The following is a 19,900-nucleotide window of genomic DNA, read 5'->3' on the forward strand; positions in this document are numbered from 1 at the left end:
ACACAACAGAACCACACACCGGTGATCCTCGAAACTGGAGATATACTGCAACTGAACAATGTCTGTTATGTTAGCATACATTTCAGTTATCTCTTTGTCATACGTATCCGTGCTCATGATGGCACTGTTTTGTGTCTTCCTGCCTTCGTCTCGTGCAAGGGTGTTGTAGCGCACATCTCCAACAACGCAAGATTCATAATGTCTTACCCGAGTATGAGGACCCATTGCTAGTGAGTAAAGGGCATCATCAACTTCCTGCCCATCCTCCCGCATCTTCTTAACCTATGGTTAGAAAATAGACAAGCTGATCATCTTATGTACTCAATATATTAAAAAAACTAAGAGTGCACTTCAAAAGCTTACATGGTTCTTGAACCATTTCGCAAATCCTGCCATAACCAGTTTGTCAATGTTTCTTGGATTTTGCGGCAGTAACTCCTCTTTGTAGATGCGGCACAACATAGTGTTCGCGTCAAACATCTAAATATATAAGAATGTGCTGCAAGTTTAGTAGATTACGATGTATAAGCTGCAGTACTGTACTTACTTGATATAAGGTAGTATCTCAGGACAGTTATTCAACACATACCAAACCATTTTGTCCAAATCTTTAGGTTTGTCCTCTTGTCGACTCTTCCCTGTAACTCGAACAGAATAATCGAAAACATTGAGCCCGGGATTGTCTTCACCCACCTCTTTGCTAAGCTGATCAGCTATTTCAATGTATTTTGAGCAAAATGTCAACGCTTCTGTAGCAATGTAGGCCTCTGCAATGGAACCCTCGGGTCTAGCTCTGTTCCTAACATAGCCCTTGAAAGTGCCTAGCCGCCTTCAATAGGGTACATCCAGCCATACTGTACTGGACCTCTAAGTAGTGCCTCATCAGGTAGATGAACAGCCAAATGCACCATCACATCAAAGAAGGCTGGAGGATATATCTTCTCAAGGTCGCATAGGATAGTTGGTATCTTGTCTCTAAGACGCTCCAAAGCATCTATCCTGATATTCCTACTGCAGAGTTCCCTGAAGAATTGTCCCAACTCTGCAACTGCTCTGTATAAGTCAGGGCGGCCCAATCCTCTAAGGATAACAGGTAAAACCCTTCGAAGTAGGACGTGGCAGTCATGAGTTTTCAACCCTTGTACCTTGTTTCCATCTGCACTGACTCTCCTTTCAGGGTTGGAAGCAAATCCATGTGGGAATCTCACACGTGACAGGACCGCGCAGAATTCTTTTCTTTTTACCTTGTCCAAGATGCACACAGCTCGTGCCATATCCCGTGGTTTACCTTCATCTTGCACCTGCAAATCCTTTCTGATACCCAGGTGTGTCAAATCAATCCTAGATTTTAAGGTATCTTTCGTCTTGCCTTCAATATTAAGAAGTGTATCGATAATGCTGTCACATATATTTTTCTCTATGTTCATCACATCAAGATTATGCCGCAGATCCAAATCTTTCCAATACTCCAAGTCCCACAAAGTGGACCTGCGGGTAAACAATAATCTCTCTTCTACCCTGCCACGCTTCCTTTTCCCGCTACCATTACCAGGATGGTTTCCTGGTGTAATATGCCTAACCTTCTCTAATTCCACTTGCAACTCATCGGCGGTGAGCCTCTTTGGCGCATCACGGTTTTCATGCTTTGCATTGAACACATGTCTTCGGTATTTTCTAGGATGCGGCTTGTCCTTGGCAAGGAAACGACGGTATCCAATGTAACAGATCTTGCTAAGTATTGCGTATGACAGCGGATTCCTGTCACAGCGAACACATGCATTGTAACCATGTGTCGTTCGCCCTGACATAGTGCCCAAAGCCGGATAATCATGGATGCACCAAATTATAATAGCACGCAGAAAGAAATCAGCTGGTGGGCTGCTATATAAGTCTCGAGTGAGAACACCCTTCCATAGCTGTTGAAGTTCCTCCACAAGAGGCTCCATGAACAAATCAAAATCCTTTCCAGGACTTTTTGGACCTGGGATGAGAAAGGCCATCATGTAGTTTGATTCTTTGGTGCAGACATTTGGAGGCATGTTGTAAGGGATAACAAGCACTGGCCACATGCTATATGTGGCGCTCTGGTGGCCAAATGGGTTAAATCCATCTGAAGCTAAGCCAAGTCTAATGTGTCTCGGGTCAGAAGCAAACTCTTTGTGTTTATCATTGAAGCTTTTCCACTCACTACCATGAGATGGATGGCTCATTACATTCTGATCTCTGTACTCCTGGTTCCTAGAATGCCACAGTACATCCTCTCTTGTTTCAGCATCATGAAACAACCTCTGCAATCTTGGTATAATTGGAAAATGTCTCAGAACATTATGAGGAATCCTCTTCACAGCATCGCCATCTTTCCATCTTGATGATTTGCATTTCGGGCATTCACTTAAGTTGGCATAATCCTTTCGGAACAGAACACAATTATTCTTACAAACATGGATCATATCATATCCAATTCCAACTGCACGAAGGAAATTCTTCATTTTACTGTAGGTGTGTGACAGCTCAGACGCATCTGGGAAAGATTCGCGGAAAGCAGCCAACATCGCATCGAATGATTTGTTGGTCATCCGCTCAGATGTCTTCACCCGAAGAAAGGTGACCATAGCTGAGAATACTGACAGCTTATTTCCTGGGGTGACAGCAACGTTGCATTGTTCCAACATGCGGGCCCACCGTTTTTCTTCTGCAGGTGAAAGTTCACGGAATGCACGAGCATTTCGTAGCATTGTTTCAATGTTGGTCAAACTCACTGCCTCCGCCACCACCTCCTCCTCCTCCTCTTCCACCTGAGCATCAGGCAGATCAAGATGGTGATCTGCTGCTTCCACATAGTCAATAACATTGACGTTCACAGCTTCACCATGATGAACCCACCTAGTATATGTGAACGACATCCCATACAAGTGTAGATGATTTTGCACAGTTGACTGGGGTCTTGTAACTGAATTCATACAACTGCTACACGGGCAGAGCACATCTGATTTCGGACCACCGTACTCAGCTCTGATAAAGTTCATGAAGTTTTCACCCCCCTCGACATATGCAGCGGAGAATCTTCGAGCAGAAGTTATCCAAGTCCTGTCCATCTGTTAGACATACAAATTAGTTCTTCTACTAGATATTACAGGAAAAACATATATGCTTTTTTATGAAGTCCAGAAAAAAAATACCTAGGTCGATGTCTAAAGCTATGGCAAGATATCTGGACGAGCAGATCTAAGTAACGAAATATATGTAAAGCTAATTCAGCAAACAGATTTGAGTGCCAAATTATGGCAGGCTGTTTCAGCAGTCAATGAGGCCGAGCACACAGCCATCGAACTATCGAAGGCCATCGCAGCAACAAAGATCGAGTATAAAACGGTGTAGAGCTATTTCACCTAACAGATTGGCTACTAGACCATGGCAATCTACGTCACAATAAATATATAGCAGGATATTTTAGCAACTAATAGGCCTTGGCATGCCATCTCAGCTAAGCAGATTGAGTGCAGAACAGGGCAAGGAAGCTTCTTAAGCTGAGCATATTGACAGTAAACTACTTCGGCAAACAGTGAGATTAACAGCGTCTATCAGCTAACATTCAGCGCTACACCGACATGAACGGGGCCTCAGTCTAGAATGCGCGTACCGTGGCAGAAGCTGACCGCCGTGCGTCTCCACACGAACATCGCCAGCGGTGGCGGCGCTGACCGCCGTGTGCCTCCACAAGAACGTAGCCAGAGCTGGAGGCGCGGCTAGAGGACGGCAGTCTACGAGAGCGTACTATGGGAGCGAGAGGATCGCCGAACCGCGGCGCCGACGTATCGGCGCGGCGGGGAGGGCGGCTTTGGCGGAGCGAATGGAGTGGAGGGGGACATGGGGGGAGAGGGGGTTTGGGGAATATTATTGGCTAGTTGGCCGAAGGGCGGTTGAATCGGATTTGGGGGGAATTTTTGGGTGTGGGGGGGGGGGGGAGGATTTTCGCGTGGTAGGCGGGGGGAGTTTGGCGCATGGTCGGTTTCTCCAAGTGCAGTCCCACGTGTCAGTGAAGAGGCAAGCCGAAGCGCGTTCCGTTTGCGTGAGCCGTGTGCAGGACCGAACGTGTGTGGGGTGCAATGCGACCGCGACAGGAGTGCTGTGAGTGTACCACCTTTTTTCCTTTTAAACTAGGTGCTTCGCCCCCACAAAAAAATTTGTTGCTTCGCGTGATCCATCGATACTACTACTAGTAATCCGGTAATCCCGACTAAAACAGCGCGGCCGGGTCTTTTCCCGCGCGATCTGCTGGGAGGTTGGCTTAGTTGGGTTTTTTAGGACGAGTAATGCTACACCTACGTAATCCCAGTTACGTAATTAACGTAATGTGAAACGTGTGAGCTGTTGATTGTAGATTGGGGGAGGGAGGGGCCCACCACCATGTATATTATTGTGAAAGTTCATATACACCGACCGAGATTAATGCAAACACGGCAGATTTTCATTACATTTCGAACTTTTATAGGACAGAAAAATAAAAGAAACCCGACCCTAATCCTATTCTACGGCGGCGACCGACGTCCTCCATCTGCGATCTCTATGTACGGGGGCGGGGTTCAAGACCCGTGAAGTGAAGGTGCGGTCTCCGTGAGGAAATGTAGAACACGGGATACGGACCGGCCAGTTGGCACACCATGCCCTGCCGCCTCCCATGCCCTACTCATCCTTGGAGGAGTCCCCGACCTCGGTTGTGCCGGACGTTGGATGGCGGCAAGTAGGACGCGTGGCTGACGGTGCTCCCGTCGTCGGCCGCCGGCGTGGCCACCGCTTGTGCGGTCGCGTCCGCGTCCGGCTACGCCGCTATTGCGTCGCGAGAGGCGACTTGAGCGAGGGCGGCGACCTCGAGCGTCATCCCTGAAGACAAGCTCTCCCACAGAGCGTTCACACTTGCGGTCATGGCGGATGTGGTGCCAAGTAGGAGGACGATGCGCTATGGTGTGGAGGTTAGCTGGGCGTTGCCGCTTTAAGTAGCGCATTCCGGTGAGGCCAAGCATCCGGGTGCGTCATTAAGAGCATGGTTAATAGTATAGCGAGCTGCTGGCTATAAGCCAGTGCCATGTCATCTACAACCCATCTTATATCCAACATGTATAATAGTAGATCAAAAGAGTGTACTGCTTTTTTATTATGTGGCCCACATTTCATTCTCACAAAGTGCCTAGGAGCACGTGCTAGAGCTGGCTCTTCACGAAGAGCCCGCTTACCTTCTCTCTCCTCTTCTCTTTGCTCCAACTAAGCATAAATATACTAGTTTATTCCTTATAGCCAGCTGACTCAGCTCTACTATACTTGCTCTAAGTCGCCGGAGTTGGTTCCTCAGGCATCGAGCCTCTTAATGATGACATACGAACGGACGACATGAATGTGGGCAGCTGGCGCCGGCTGCGAACGCACCGCGCGACGGCGCGAGGGACGAGGGTTTTGGTGTGCCAGGGTAGTCAGCTGCGGTCGTGGCAACGTTGGAGATTCCCTTTGCTCACATGCGATCCCCGCATGTCATTGAAAAAGCAAGACGACCCGGCATGGTCTCAGCTCCAGAGGATGCAGTTGGCTGCGCTACACCACTCCGCGGACGCGTCGCGGCGCCCCGTGCATGCTCGACGAGCCGGGTGTTGGGGTGTGTTTGGATTGTGGCCAAAGTGCACCTTACCAAAATTTTGGTCATGACCCAAAGATTGGTCTTTGTTTGGATGGTTGCCATTTTTTTGGCATGCCAATGAACTCTAGCCAACTCTAGTTCATTTTTCTTGCCAATGTCGACCAAATCATGGGCAACCAATACCTCAACCAAAATTTTGGTCATGACCCAAAGATTGGTCTTTGTTTGGATGGTTGCCATTTCTTTGGCATGCCAATGAACTCTAGCCAACTCTAGTTCATTTTTCTTGCCAATGTCGGCCAAATCATGGGCAACCAATACCTCAACCAAAATTTTGGCTACCCAATGCTTTGATGGGGCAACCTTGGGCACAAACCAAACATACCGTTGGTCGTGCCACAGCACTAACGCCACCCTCGGCACACTGAAACCGACCGTGTCTAGCGATGATATGAGCGTGTCGCTCACCGCGGTCGCTGTGTCCAGAGGCGGTGCTGGAGCTGCGCCCCGTTGTTGGCCCCAACAACCCACATGAACAGTTGTCGGTGGCAAGGAGGTCGTGGGCCAGCTCCTCCATTCGACTAGTCTGCGCTACGTCGTCCCGACGGGTGTGCCCCACATGTCGGTTTCCCTGTTTTCCCAGTTATATTCGAGCGTTAGTGCTCCGCGTTGCGCATTAGGCCTTTCACTATGTAGGCCAAGCGAGACAACTTATTGTTTATTTGAGCCGTTCAAGTATAATCATGTGGCGTTTGCTTATTTCTCATTCCTCTCCAACCCTCTTCTCCATCGATCATGTCGCCCTCCAGTCGAGTCCATCCTCCCGCATGCCTCATTTGAACATTCCGCCGAGTATCATTCGCATGTGCCCACCCTAGTCCTCTTTCAATAGATCTCCGGACCCCGAGATGAAATCGAGAGGGAACGAGTGGGGGCACGTGATACCTAAGGCGGATTCAAAATTTTGAACCGGTGATCATAGCATCCAGAAATCATATATAAAGGGTATTGAATGTTTGTTTCGTTTTTGAACGTACAATATACTCCCCCTATCCTTTCTAGTTTACATATAAGTTTTATGTGTAGTCAAAGTATCTCTAGTTTGATCAAAAAGGTATCAACATTCAACAACGCCCAATCAATATTGTTAGATTCGTACGTACTCCTAGATTTGTACTCGAGATGGTTTCCAATTTGAATATTGACAAGATTAATAGTACATGAGATGTATAATGTGAAAATTATATCATTGGAAACTCCTTTCACGTACGAATTTGACCGTATGCTTTGTGTAAGTTGCATGTCATATATTATTACTCTAACATTTGGTCAAAGTTAGCCTCGAAAAACGCATTAGACCCTGTATGCTTTGTGTAAGTTGCATGTCATATATTATTACTCTAACATTTGGTCAAAGTAGTATAGTGGAAGTGGATCCTCTAACGTAGGTATCCCTGCCTTACCCTCCCTTTCGGTCACTTACTGGCGGACCCCATGCTTGCTAGGCCCCGCATGTCAGTTACTCAATGGGTTCAGCCACGTCAGGGGATCCTCATCCGTAGTATACTCCCTCTGTTTTTATTTACTCCGCATAAAACGGAGGGAGTGGTGGTATAATAAATGATGCGGGCGGGGGAGGGGGAGGGACGTCGGTTTGCTCTCAACTACGGTCCCACAAGCGAGCGAAAACGCAAGACGAAGCGCGTTCATTCGGTGAGCGACGTGGAGGGTCCAGCGTGCCGGGCTGCAATGCGAACACGACAAGAGCGATGTACAGTCAAAACCGATTGACCGGTTGTCACCAGAACCACTATTCACACCAGAACCTTCGCTGCTCGGCCTACGCCAGCCACTGCCCTAAAACCACACCAACTCTCTAGCCCATTCCCCCACCTTTCGATCCCCTAGCCCGCATCAAGCGTCCCCTAGTTCGCCGGAAAGCCATGGTGCGCCGCAAGATCACTTACTACAAGATGCTGACGCCGGAGCGCCGCGCAGAAATTGTGGCGGCGGTCGGCGCCACAGACCTCCGTTCCCAAGCTCGCTTTGCGGCGGGCCAATCCCCGAGTTCTCTGGAGCCAAGCTACGAGGAGGAGGAAGTCGATCCAATGTTCATGATGGAGGTTGCAGCGCAGAAGGGCCCCGATGGGTATGAGACGATGGACATCAACTTCGTGCCGGCCTCCGAGTCCCCCATGGTGCAGGCGGACCAGCGGTTCAACATGGCGATACTAAAGGAGGACCGGGAGGCAGAGGCTCAACTCGACGCGGAGCGCGCGCATTCCGCTGCCATCGAGGCTCTCCTGCAGGCGGAACCGGATGTCGTGGATGTGAACCGGGCGGCGGAGGCTCAACTTGAGGCGGAGCGCACGGATGCCGCTGCCATCGAGGCCCTCTTGCAGGCGGAACTGGACGTCCAGGACTTGAATCAGGCGGCAGAGGCTCGACTCGACGCAGAGCGCGCGGATGCCGCTCTCATCGACGCCCTCCTGCAGGCGGAACCGGACGTCTTGGACTTGAACTGGGCGGCGGAGGCTCGACTCAACGCGGAGCGCGCGGATGCCGCTGCCATCGAGGCCCTCCTACAGGCGGAATCGGACGTCCTCGACTTGAACCGGATTGTGCTCTCGTCCGTGCAGAGCGCCCGCACGCTCCGCTTTAACGAGTAGCTGGAGGCTGAGGACAACCACGGTGCGGAGACACACGTCGGCAGCGATGGCTGGTTCGCGCCGGCAGCCAAAGACGACGAGGCCGTCTCTTTCCGCGAGCAGTGATAGTTTTTCTTTATGTTGTTGTTTTTATGGATCTTTTGCTGTGTAAAAACATATATTTGTTATGCAAGTCGCCTGACTTGGGCCAGTCTACCATTTCAGGCAGTTGGATGAATATCCTACGTCTCCTAACCCTTCTTTCCTTCTTCCTCACCTCTTCTTCTTCCCTAACAGACCACCGCACGGGCCGTACGGATACTCCCCAACATGCGGTTGGATAAACATACTCTATGATCGAAAATTATGTTTCAGCGATAGGATGGCTGAGTTTGGTTTGTTCACATGCGACAGCACGTGTCAGTGAGGGTGCGTTCCTGGTTGGGTTTGCGGCGTGTAGGAGCGACTGTGTGAGGGTGCGGTGCGACCGCGGCATGCAGGAGCGACCGTGTGAGGGTGCGGTGCGACCGCGACAGCCGTGCGCAAGTGTACCTCCTTCTCATTTTGAAAACTTTAGGCAAGCTTGGGAAAAATGTGTGGCGAAGTTTGGCAATGCAAGGCCTAGACCCAAACAGGATAAGTACGTATGTACTAGGAGTACTAGTGTTAAAAAAGAAAGGCGGGGTTTTCCTTCGCGGGATTTAATCGATACAAATCCTCGTTTCACGTGTCAATTAATGCGTATTTTTTTCTCCAAAGACCAAAGAGCTAACCATCTCACTCCTCATCGCTTGATTAATGCAGCGCCATGCAAACCAACCTTCTCACTTCCCCATGCATGCAGGGGATATTAATGTCCTTGGTTGCTAACCCCATCAATTTTGCCTCGATTAGTGTTAGTGGCCCTTTGCAAATTGTAATTTTGATATACTGGCCTTGTGTACAAAAAAATGGAGGTAGTAACTATATTTGACTTCCTTCCCCATTGCGGTGACGTTGACGATATCTTTTTTTGGGTGGTTTGGCGAAGTGCGTTCGATGGAGAACACCATTGAGGGAGACCACGGTAAGTCGTTCGCAAGTGCCGCCTGCAAGCCGAGACAACCGCCTTATTTGCATCCAGGAAGTCCTTTACTAGTACTACTAGGAGTACTAGTGCGGTGAGATGGTTTCTCGAAGAAGACGATGGAGAAGCGGAGTCAGCGAAGAGTGAAATGATGGTTGCTTCGTCCGTGCTTTTGTGATTTGACGCCTCACTGCTTTGTGATTTGTGATAGAAGGGACAGGGGAGTAGATTCTGTGCTCTATACTGTACTACATGCGTCCAAGCATGGGAGAAAGAGGAGAGACGTTGCATTTTTCTATTCCTTCAATCAATCAATCAGGGAGCTTTGGTTCCATCTTTTTGGCTTTGGCAACACCGTCCACAATGGTTCCCACGATGCCGAAAGCTATTTTCACATTTGGCTACACATTGTGGATGCCCTTAACCGTACCACTTGGTTTTGCTCCTGTGTGCTATCTATACAAATCTCAATTATATTGATCTAAAAAATTATAGAATCAAGATTAGTAAAAAGGAGGTGATTTTGCCGCGCGGATGGCGGGGGAGGTTTATTATTTGAGCAATGCTACATCCACGTAATGGTTTACGTAAAGTTACAAACTGATGTGATGTGGGACTATTTGATTGGATTAAAGGAGAGGATTAGGCCCACCCCACCTGAAAATCAGGGGGGCATATATAGATTAGATGGAAAGTATACGTAGCAGCTACGTAGCCCTTTGTAAGTCTAGGATTAGGCTTCTTATTTTCGGAGGACGTTGTCCTGGCGGTTTGCTAACATGCGGTCCCACGTGTCAGTGCTTTACCAAGCCGATCCGCGTCCCACATGAGGCAGAACAACGGCAGAAGCAACACGTGGTTAAGTTGAAGAAGATGAGGCAGAAGCGGATTCAGCAACGAGTGAAATGATGGTTGCTTCGTCCCTCCAACTTAACTGCGGGAAAGGTGCAGCTTGTGATTTGATGCCTCATTGCTCATTACTACGCCGGCGCCATGACTGGGGTGCTTCACCCCGGCTGCTCTACACTGTATTCCGGTATGGCACGTGGACCCAGTAGCTTGATGTCCCACATGTCGGCGAAAGGGACTAGAAGATTTATGAAAGCGAGTGCTCCACTCTTACGACGGAGGAGTAGACGACACGACGGCCCAGTGAACTGTCACTTGTAGTACTGTATAGTACTATAGTTTTGCTGTTTCGCACGATCCATCGATACAAACCCGATTAAACAGGGAAGGGCGGGATTTTTCCTGCGCGGTAGATGATACTGGCCATACATTTCAAAGGCAATTTTAATGTATGCAAACTGAATAATTATAAGTAACAATATGATATCTAGTAAAACTAAAAACACATATGATTTATTGTGTTAGAGTGTAGTAGTAGTGCTGTATTGCATAGTTGTTAGATGTAACATGCGAGAATGTGTAGAGATGTAGTTTTGGAGGGCCTACAGAGAGAAAAGCGTAATACGGTCACCGAACTTCAGAATAAGCTGATTACGGTCACTATATACGTTTTGCGGTGATTATACGGTCACTTGCTCACAGTTCAGCATCGGATTGCACTCTGTTGACCGGCCAAATAGTCTGCGTGGCGCCATGTTGACTAGTTAAATTGACCACGTTCCTTGTGGCTCCCACCTGTCAGTTCGCATAGGCAAAAGGTCAGATAAACACAAATTTACGCAGGCGCGACAAGGCTCCAACCCGTGCGCAGGAATCACCTGGTTGTGTATGTGTCTGTCAGGGCCTGATGTGTGTGCATGCACGTGTAGGTTGAGCACTTGAGCGTGAGAGTGTGTGTTGGTCGTGTGGTGTACTGGTGTGTGCATGCATGCGTGCGTGTGTGCGTGTGAGTGTTGCGTGCGTGCATGTGTGCATGTGCTTGTGTGAGTGTTGCGTGGATGCAGTTCGTGTGCATGCGTGCGTGTGTGTATAATCACCACACCAGCTCCTGTGTGTTAAAACAGACGGCTCAGCATACCAATACAAGGCCACCTTCTCCGCTGTGCCCGCGGTCATGACTTTGAACCACCGTCCAAATATTTTTTTGTCGTTTGTTTTCATTCTTACTAGCAAGATGCCCGTGCGTTGCACATAAAATCAAGATGCATTTGTATGACTTGTTTATCTTGTGAGAGAAAAGGATGAACGAGGGAAGGCCTTATTTGCAAATGTGGAGAGGTGTGTGGGTACCTTTTTGCAAAATTGCCATAGTTTCTTTCCTATCCGTCAGATATAAATCGGGCGGCCTATATTGTAGGATGGCAGGCACACCATCATCACCAACTCTGTTTTTTTTATAAGAGTGTATTTTATGTATTTTATAAGAGTCTAGATGTAGAGTAGATACAAGTCGACAGGTGGGCACGATGGTAGTGAGATAATGTGATGCAACACTAGAGGTGCCACGTGGAGCGTTTAACTGGTCAACTAGTCATGTCATGAGCAAATACAGAGTTGTACGGTGAGCCCGTGACTGTATAATAACCACTAAACGTAAATGGTGACCGTAATGAGTGGATTCTGAAGTCCAATGTATGTATCGTGCTTTCGCTTCAAATACAATGATCGTCATTGCATATATCGCGAGAGAAAGATGAAACATGCGTGAATTTTCTGGGGGCTTACTTTTAGAGGACCTGGAGATAGTTTTGTGTGCATACATGAAAGGGGCGTACAGGGGGGTATGCGATGGAGAGAGAGATGCTCTTCGTTTCTCTTTATTATGACTAACTTTGTATATAGTATAAAAATATACAAATTCACAGTGTGGAATAAATATCATTGTGGGCACCATGCAATGCAAATTAGCGTTCGTACTCCTCCATATAACTTTGTAATGTTGTATATATGTAGAAACTCTAAAATAATTTTTTGGCCACACTTTATTCAAAAGGAATGTTGTATGCGAAATAAACATGAAGAGAGGGCTTTTTAGATCAAAGGGGTACGTGATGTAACATGTGTGAATGTGTAGTTGATGCATTTGGCGGGGCCTAGAGAGGTATGTGTGTGTATTACGAATTCGAGAGAGGCATGGATAGAGGGGCCGACGGGGGGGGGGGGGGTGGGAGAGATAGCACGAGAAATGAGAGTGGTCTAGAGAGAGAGACGAATATGACGTCACGACAAGAGATTCCATTCCCTTGAGTGTGTATATGCAAGGGGGGGAATAGAGGCACCAGGAGAAATTTTCTGTGTGTGTGGTGTTTGTGTTAGTATGTGTGGGTGTGAGAAGATAATGAGACGTGGCGGCAGAGGGTGTGTCACCGCGTGAGGTCCGGTGGGTCGAGGTGAGGCCCTTCGTTCGGTTCCGACCTGCGCCACATTGGTCGGCCCGTGACGCATTTAGGAAGACCCATGGATGACTAGTCGTACAAGACAAAGATAGCAGAATTGTGAAGGACTCTATGTCCATTGACAAAGCCGGCTAGGATTTGTAACCCTAGGTTCTCGGACTAAGGTAACCCCTTTATCTCTGATATTACTATTCATCCAACCTAACTTTAAGGGGCATCCTACAAAATGCTCTGCTAGAATCATACTCGTCGATTAGGAAGAGAGGTGTGAGACAATGCGTGAGAGACAGGCGTAAAGATAATGTGCATACATGAGACACGTAGGCAGGTCCATGTATATAGAAAGGGTCGATGAGGATTGTGCGTGTGTATGTTTGCGAGAGGAAGAGTCCTTGTGATAAAGGTTAGTGAAAACAGTTGTAAATGGTTACGAGAGGGAGGGAGGGTTATATCTAGAGCATGTGTGCAAGAAAGACACCTCGGGAGAGAGTGTGTGAGCATGTGTGAGAGACCACCGATGGAGAGTGAAACTACACGTAAAAGACTGCTCTACACATTGATTAAAGATATAAATTGTATCCAAATATTAGGATGGGATCATGATATTTGCAATTCGCGTAAGGAGTGGTCATTGATCCATCAGACATCTAGATTCTATCGAATTTGAGCATGTCTATGTTATTATTCGACACAATTGATCCACATAGTTAGTATTTTGAACTCCAGACAATGCATCGCTTTAGCAATCGAATATAAACGTGAGTATAGTTCATGTTGTGTGTGTAAAGCACATTATACATACGAAAGTTACACAATGGACATTATAAATAGCTACCTATGAACTAGCATACATTTGAATTCAACTTAAGGTGGTTTAAAAAAATCGAGTTCAACATGAAGTCCATTCAATTATTTGAATTTGATATCATGGCATTTGTAAACCATACCTAAATTATGGGGGCACCAATCTTTGCTCTGATTTTGTACATAATAGCATATGTAGTCGTGTACAAAATAGATTCAAATTTAGCTCCTCCATTCCAAAATAATCGTAGTTATAGGATTTTCAAGTGTCAAAATTTCAAAAAGAAGCGGATAATAATGAGGTTTTCAAACATACAAGGTCAAATATAATGTTGTCTATTTAGGTCAATCCTCATAGTTCAAGAGTATTCTAAATGTGAATGCTTGTGTTTCAAAATTTCGAACGAAGCGCCAAAAGAGCCTCTACTCGCCCGAAACCGCGTGAGACCAATGTTTGGTAGTACAAGGAAATTACTTTTCTAATAACTCCGACCCGTGAAACCTACCGGCCCGACGTCCAAAGGTCTAAATCGGGGTAGGTTTTTAGCTTCATCTAGACGCCACGCAACCGCATCCGAAAAACATTAATACACAATGGCCGCCTAAGCACACATGCGCGCGGCCGAAATCGCTCCCGCCCACTATTTGGGACACCTGGGATTACCATCCTATCCCCGACCCGCAATAGGTCCGAAATTTAAGAGGGGGGGGGGGAGTTTGTACTTTCCCCAAATTTCAAACAAGCGCGTCCCATCTTCTGTTCAAAAAAGCCAAAAACAAGCGCGTCCCAGAGCGAAACATGGTTCCCCCCCACCCGTCCGATTCCCCATTCATACTCCGTGGGCACCAAAACTACCTCTCCACCAGCCGCGAAACCCCGGTGTCCTCCGTCCGCCATCCCATCCCACCAATCAACGGCCGCCCTCCTCCATCACGCCGGAGCCGATACCCCGACGTCGTCGTCCACCGCAACCTCAACGCCCTCCACGGCTAGTAGTTGAAGCCGAGGCCGAGCCGTCCGTACCCGAGCAAGTTCAACCACGCCGTCCTGCGCCTCACCACTGCCGCTCCAACTTCGCCACCCTCCACCGCACCGGAGTTGTTCCTGCTACGCCGTCCTTCGCCGCCTCAGATCTGCTTCCCCTCCGCCGACATACGGCCACGGCAACACAATCAACAATTTGGCCATGGGTTCGTCCAAGCCTGCACCCTCCAGAACATCGGTTTTCGCGGTAAAAAGAAGAAGATCGGCGCGACATGTGGAGGTGACCACACTGGCAACCAAAAAAGGTACTCCTCTTCCCTTATTCGTGCAAATCTTACGTCTCTGCTTGCACGGTATTCATCCCACAGAAGACACTAGTTGACCGCTTCTTCTTGATACTAGATGTTCCTAGTAACTCGCGATGCACAAGGTTTCTCCTCATATACTATTTCACCTTAGCTAGAGGTCCGTCGCCCCCCTGAATTTTAGTTTCTAGCCAGTTGATTCCCAATTAACGGAAGCATTCCCCGGCGTAACAGGCGCTAGTACGCCTATTACACCGGGAAAGCAGCGCCTTGGTGTTTATCTTAGGGGCGTGTGCGGCCTAGAGCTACTGGCGCCCGATCTGGAGGTCGGTCGGGATTAAAGGGATGGCTTGGGGGCGCTGCCAAGCACGGCGGTGGTGTGAGGTCGATGGGAGGGCAGGGCGGCGGAGGCAGGGGTCTGGGCCGGTGGTCGCTGGCGGTTCGAGAAAGATCGTCAACAGTGACTGGCGGGAGGTAGACGAAGGCCATCTGCCCGTTCCTTATAGATAAGACGGTTCATTAAAAAAATCGACTGACCTATTTATTTTCAGTCGACTGTTATCTTAGATATGACCACATGTGGTGGTGTGTTGGAGGAGTACCTGCATTTCCTGTGCTCATATATTACAAAATCATACGGAGTAGAATCTAATTTTGTTTGCCATGCAATGTTGTAGAGCTATCATATGTCTCCTGTCATTTATTTTTCAGCCACCTGCTATCTGCTACTTTTACAGTGCACTAGTTCTGCACACACTTCACCCTTACTCTCACTATTGTGTTTTTATGCAAGGGTATTTCAGACGCTGCTGCCAGGAGAGAAGCCAAAAAGAAAAGAGAGAAGTCGCTCTAGCTTCGTGTGCGGGTAGGCAAGACACGTAACAGCGCTATAAAGGGTGCAGTGTCAGCAGATGCAGAAGGTAAACGTAGCTCTGGAGTTGATGACCTCGCTCGCAATGAACCACCATCCCAGGTGCTTGCTTTAACTTCACGGTGTCATATGTGGTTGCATGTTTCATATGGTGTCTAGCTTGTATTCGAAAGGCCGAAGTCGGTAAGATAAGGAAAGATATTTTTTTACATGAACCACCATCCCGTGAGCACCAGAAGACAAATAGCTAGTCAGGGCACTGGCCGAGCCAGTGACAAGCCCAGCAAAGATAGGCATCACCTGGAAGCCAACTAAAAAGCTGCGATGGTGGGGAAGCAGCCCGCCTCCCACCAGGCTCTCAGGTCCTAGATGATCATGCTCACCACTCCAGCCGGATGTCTAGCTTGTATTGCTTCCAATTTGGTTAAATTGCATTTGCTTAGCTTACACATTATACCTTTGAATATGACATGCCTTTCTGTTTTTGGTACATACTAGTACATCTGTGTATTAACCACGTTCTTACATCAAACTAATGTTCTTGTGTATCCCTCATCAATCACTTATGACGAGGCAGGCAGGCAAGGGGACTACTCCTCATTTAAAGAATGCAGCGTCAGCCTCCCGACATGATTCTCAAGAAACAGAAATGCTAGATGAAGATAGTGAACGTAGCTTTGTAGTTGATTACAGCATTTCCCCTACACTAGCATCGCAGGTGCTTGCTCTAACTTGGCAGCGTGATATGTGGTTGCATGTTGCATATGGTGTCTAGATTGTAATTCTTCCAATCTGGTTAAACTGCATGTGCTAGTCTGCTTAGCTTATACATTATACCTGTTAATGTGACATGTCTTCCTGTATTTAGTACATAGTACATCTGTCTATTAAGCATGTCCTTACATAAAACTATTGTTTTTTTTGTATCCCGCATCAATCAACATGACGAGACATCTTTAGTATATGAAGTGCGATATTAGTTGCATCTTTCCTATGATTTATAGCATGGATGATTTATATGTTGCATATGATGTTGGGCGGGATGGAGCCTGAGATGGCGTTGTCCTCGAGGTGGATCTGCTGGAAGCTGCACGAGAGCTCACCGATGAATGACGGCAGTTTGCCGCCGAGGCCGTTCGCAGCAAGCTCGAGCTCCTGTAGGCGAGTGCAGTTTCTGAGGGAGCGGAAGAAGGGATCCAGGTTGGTGTTGCCGTCGTGGGTGGAGAGGTTGTTGTAGGAGAGGTAGAGGTACTGCAGCCACGGCAACCTGTCGAACACCTGCGACGGCAGCTTGGCAGCGCGGTAGTTGGTCTCGGAGTCAACCCACTCGAGAATGAGGGAGTTGGGCAGCGCCAGTGGGATCGGGCCGGACAACTTGTTAGACCATAGGAGGATGTAACGGAGGCTGGGGAGGCGGCACTCGGCGGCATAGGGGATGTCGCCGGCGAGGTCCATGTACTGTAGGGTGGAGCAGTTGCAGAATAGCCTCTCCGGGATGCCGCCGGAGAGCCGGTTGGCGCTGAGGTCGAGGTAGTAGAGCTGCTGGAGGAGCCTGATGCCGGAGGGGATCACGTCCTCGAGCAGGTTTGTTTGTCAGGCTTAGCTGCGTCAGCCTCGACAGCGTGGCAATCTCCTCAGGGACCTCCCCGGCGAAAGCGTTGCTGGACAGGTCAAAAACCACGAGGACAGACAGCCGCCCCAGCGCCGGTGAGAGAAAGCCATGGATCCCACGGTCGCTGAGCACCAGTTGCGTGACGCACCGCCTGTCGGCGGGGCCACGGCCACACGCGATGTCGGTCCAGTTGCATGACCGCGGCAAGCGGCCCCAGTCGGTGAGGGTTCCGCCGGGGTCGGCCAAGACACCGAAGAGGAAATCGAGGTGGTCCCTCCTTGATGACTGTGTTACGCGGGCTGCCAACCCGCTCCAAGCCACGCACGCCATCATCGCTGCTCCATGTAGGATGGAGGCAAGCGGCACCAACCACAATAGACACCGTGACGACGACAGCCTCCAGCGGGGTTTGTGAGGCGATGGTCATGGGCCTCAAATTGGGTGGGGCGACGCGTGACGGTCCATGCCTTGCAAGGCCTTGCGAGGCATGGAGGGAAATCGACGGCATGATGGAGAGATCTTGCGAGGCATGGAGGGAAATCGACGGCATGATGGAGAGATCAGACCAGCCATCTATGTGGCCGGCCCGACCACGGACTGAGAAGGTGAGAAGCGAGCCCTTCGGCGTGCCTCCCTATCGGATCCATGGTGGAAAGACCGGTGAGGGCGTTGGCTCGATGCCCCTGTGGCAGCGCGAGGGTCGTCGACGACATGTGGGCATCCACGAGAGCTTCTCTGCGACTAAAGAAAGAACCAAGCCGGTGACCTGCAGTGCTGGCAGATTTGGCTCGGGAGAGGAGTAGGCAGGCGCTTTGTTATTACTACATAATTTCAAATCAAGTTTCTTAATCATGTAGAGATATTTCAATAAATGACTGCCTTAAACCATGCCTACTATCATTACAATTAGTAACACATACATGTCCAATAACAAGGGATTGTCAGTCAATTATCAAGAGCCAACTGCAACAAAAAGGTTGTGACCAATCAGAAAACTGTCCTGCATATTTTTGAAGCCATATACCACACCAAAATAATTCCATACATGCATGCACATAGTTCTAAAAAAATTAGCATGTTCTTTGTGTGGTCCCATTGATGTATGGTTATGTTAAGTATATTGCGTGTGTGAAATATCATTACTGTACATTATTTCACTAGGTTACTTGAAGTGTCCAACAACAGTATTTTGTTTCCGTACCATCAAAAATTATGTGAACGCATGTAAGCCTCCCACTTATATTATGCAGCAAATGTGAATGTGGATGGGGTTTAGGGTTCAGTTGGGACTGTCTTGGTGGAATAATTTCGCTACTTTATAAAATGTGGATGGTGGTGGTGGATCGGCACAAACACGAGGGGAGGGGATCAGGGCGGTTGGCATGGGACTCTTGTTGACTGTCTATGGGGAAGTACAGTGTGAAGGAGAGAGGATGCCATGGCGAAGGTGAGGTGGGCGCCATCCGGTTTTAAAGTAGGGGCTCCAGTGAGAAATGTTCGGCTACGACGGGAAACTAAACAGGAAGGGGAGGGTAGTGCAGAAAAAAGGAAGGATGCGTCATGGGGTGGGTTCTTTTGTGTTGGGCCTGTGTGTTGGAGATGACATGTCGGATAGTCTAGACAACCACATTTCTTCTCCACATATGATCTCGATTTGAGGAACCCGGACTGTACAAATGATTGAATTTTGGGTAGCCTGCTAGGCTCCCGTTTGATGTTCGAACATGCCTGGATGTATGAGGGAGAAATGAGTTTTGATCTTTGAGACGATCTTAATCATTTATTTGATTCATTTATATTACATTAATGATAGCCCGTAGCAACGCACGGGCATTCTACTAGTATAACCTAGCTCGTTGGTTGTGTATGAAGAAAAAATACATTATGATGTCAATGATTATCCAAGGCTCGAAGACCTGGAAATGACATCGACATTTACTTTCAGCTACTGGTAGAAGAATTGCTGACAGTGTGGATAGATGCGCCTGCTGTAAAATGTTATAATGCTTACAAAAAGGAGATTTTCGATCTACATGCGATGCTGGTGCACACCATTCAAGATATGCCGGCATTAGGCAACACGTCGGGGCAGAAAACAAAGGGAGATGTAGGGTGTGTCACATGCATGGATAGGACAACTAGCAGAAGACTTCCCAACTCGCACAAAACCATGTATTTGCGTCATCATAGGTTCTTACGGAAAAATCACCCATACCGAAAGATGAAAGCTGAATTTGATGGTACGGCAGAGGCAGGTGTGGGCCCAAGACCCTATGAAGGGGAGGTGGTCCACATAATGGCTAAAAAAATTAATGTTGTGCTTGGCAAGAACCACCCTTTGACGGTGAAACAAACACCCAAGGGTCAAGTGTTTAAGAAGAAATCGGTGTTCTGGAAATTACCTTACTGGGAGATTATACATGTACGTCACTGCATCGATGTCATGCACGTAGAGAAGAACGTATGTGAAAGCATCCTTGGTACTCTGCTCAAGATTAAAGGCAAAAGAAAGGATGGTGACGGTTCACGGCTCGATATGCTTGCTGATCAATCAAAATGCAAGAGTGAAGCAGAAGATGATGAAAAATTCATCAAAGCTCGCCAGAGTTACAACATTACAAAAGAAGCAACACAGTTCTTCACCTATTTGTTGTCAGCTAAGACACCCTCTTCCTACT

The 19,900-nt window shown here is 48.2% G+C and overlaps 1 protein-coding gene across 1 annotated transcript; it reads right to left on the reverse strand.

The window, feature by feature from the left end:
- Window positions 1-16,624: 16,624 nt before the first annotated feature.
- Window positions 16,625-17,552, reverse strand: LOC141041228 (putative leucine-rich repeat receptor-like serine/threonine-protein kinase At2g24130). The gene is made up of 2 exons (XM_073507348.1): window positions 17,253-17,552; window positions 16,625-17,185 (listed from the first exon to the last, which is right to left on the reverse strand). The coding sequence occupies exons 1-2, from the start codon at window positions 17,550-17,552 to the stop codon at window positions 16,625-16,627; spliced, it is 861 nt and encodes a 286-aa protein (XP_073363449.1).
- Between the last annotated feature and the right edge of the window lie 2,348 nt (window positions 17,553-19,900).

This window comes from Aegilops tauschii, chromosome 2 (assembly GCF_002575655.3).
Source record: "Aegilops tauschii subsp. strangulata cultivar AL8/78 chromosome 2, Aet v6.0, whole genome shotgun sequence".
Taxonomy (NCBI): domain Eukaryota; kingdom Viridiplantae; phylum Streptophyta; class Magnoliopsida; order Poales; family Poaceae; genus Aegilops; species Aegilops tauschii.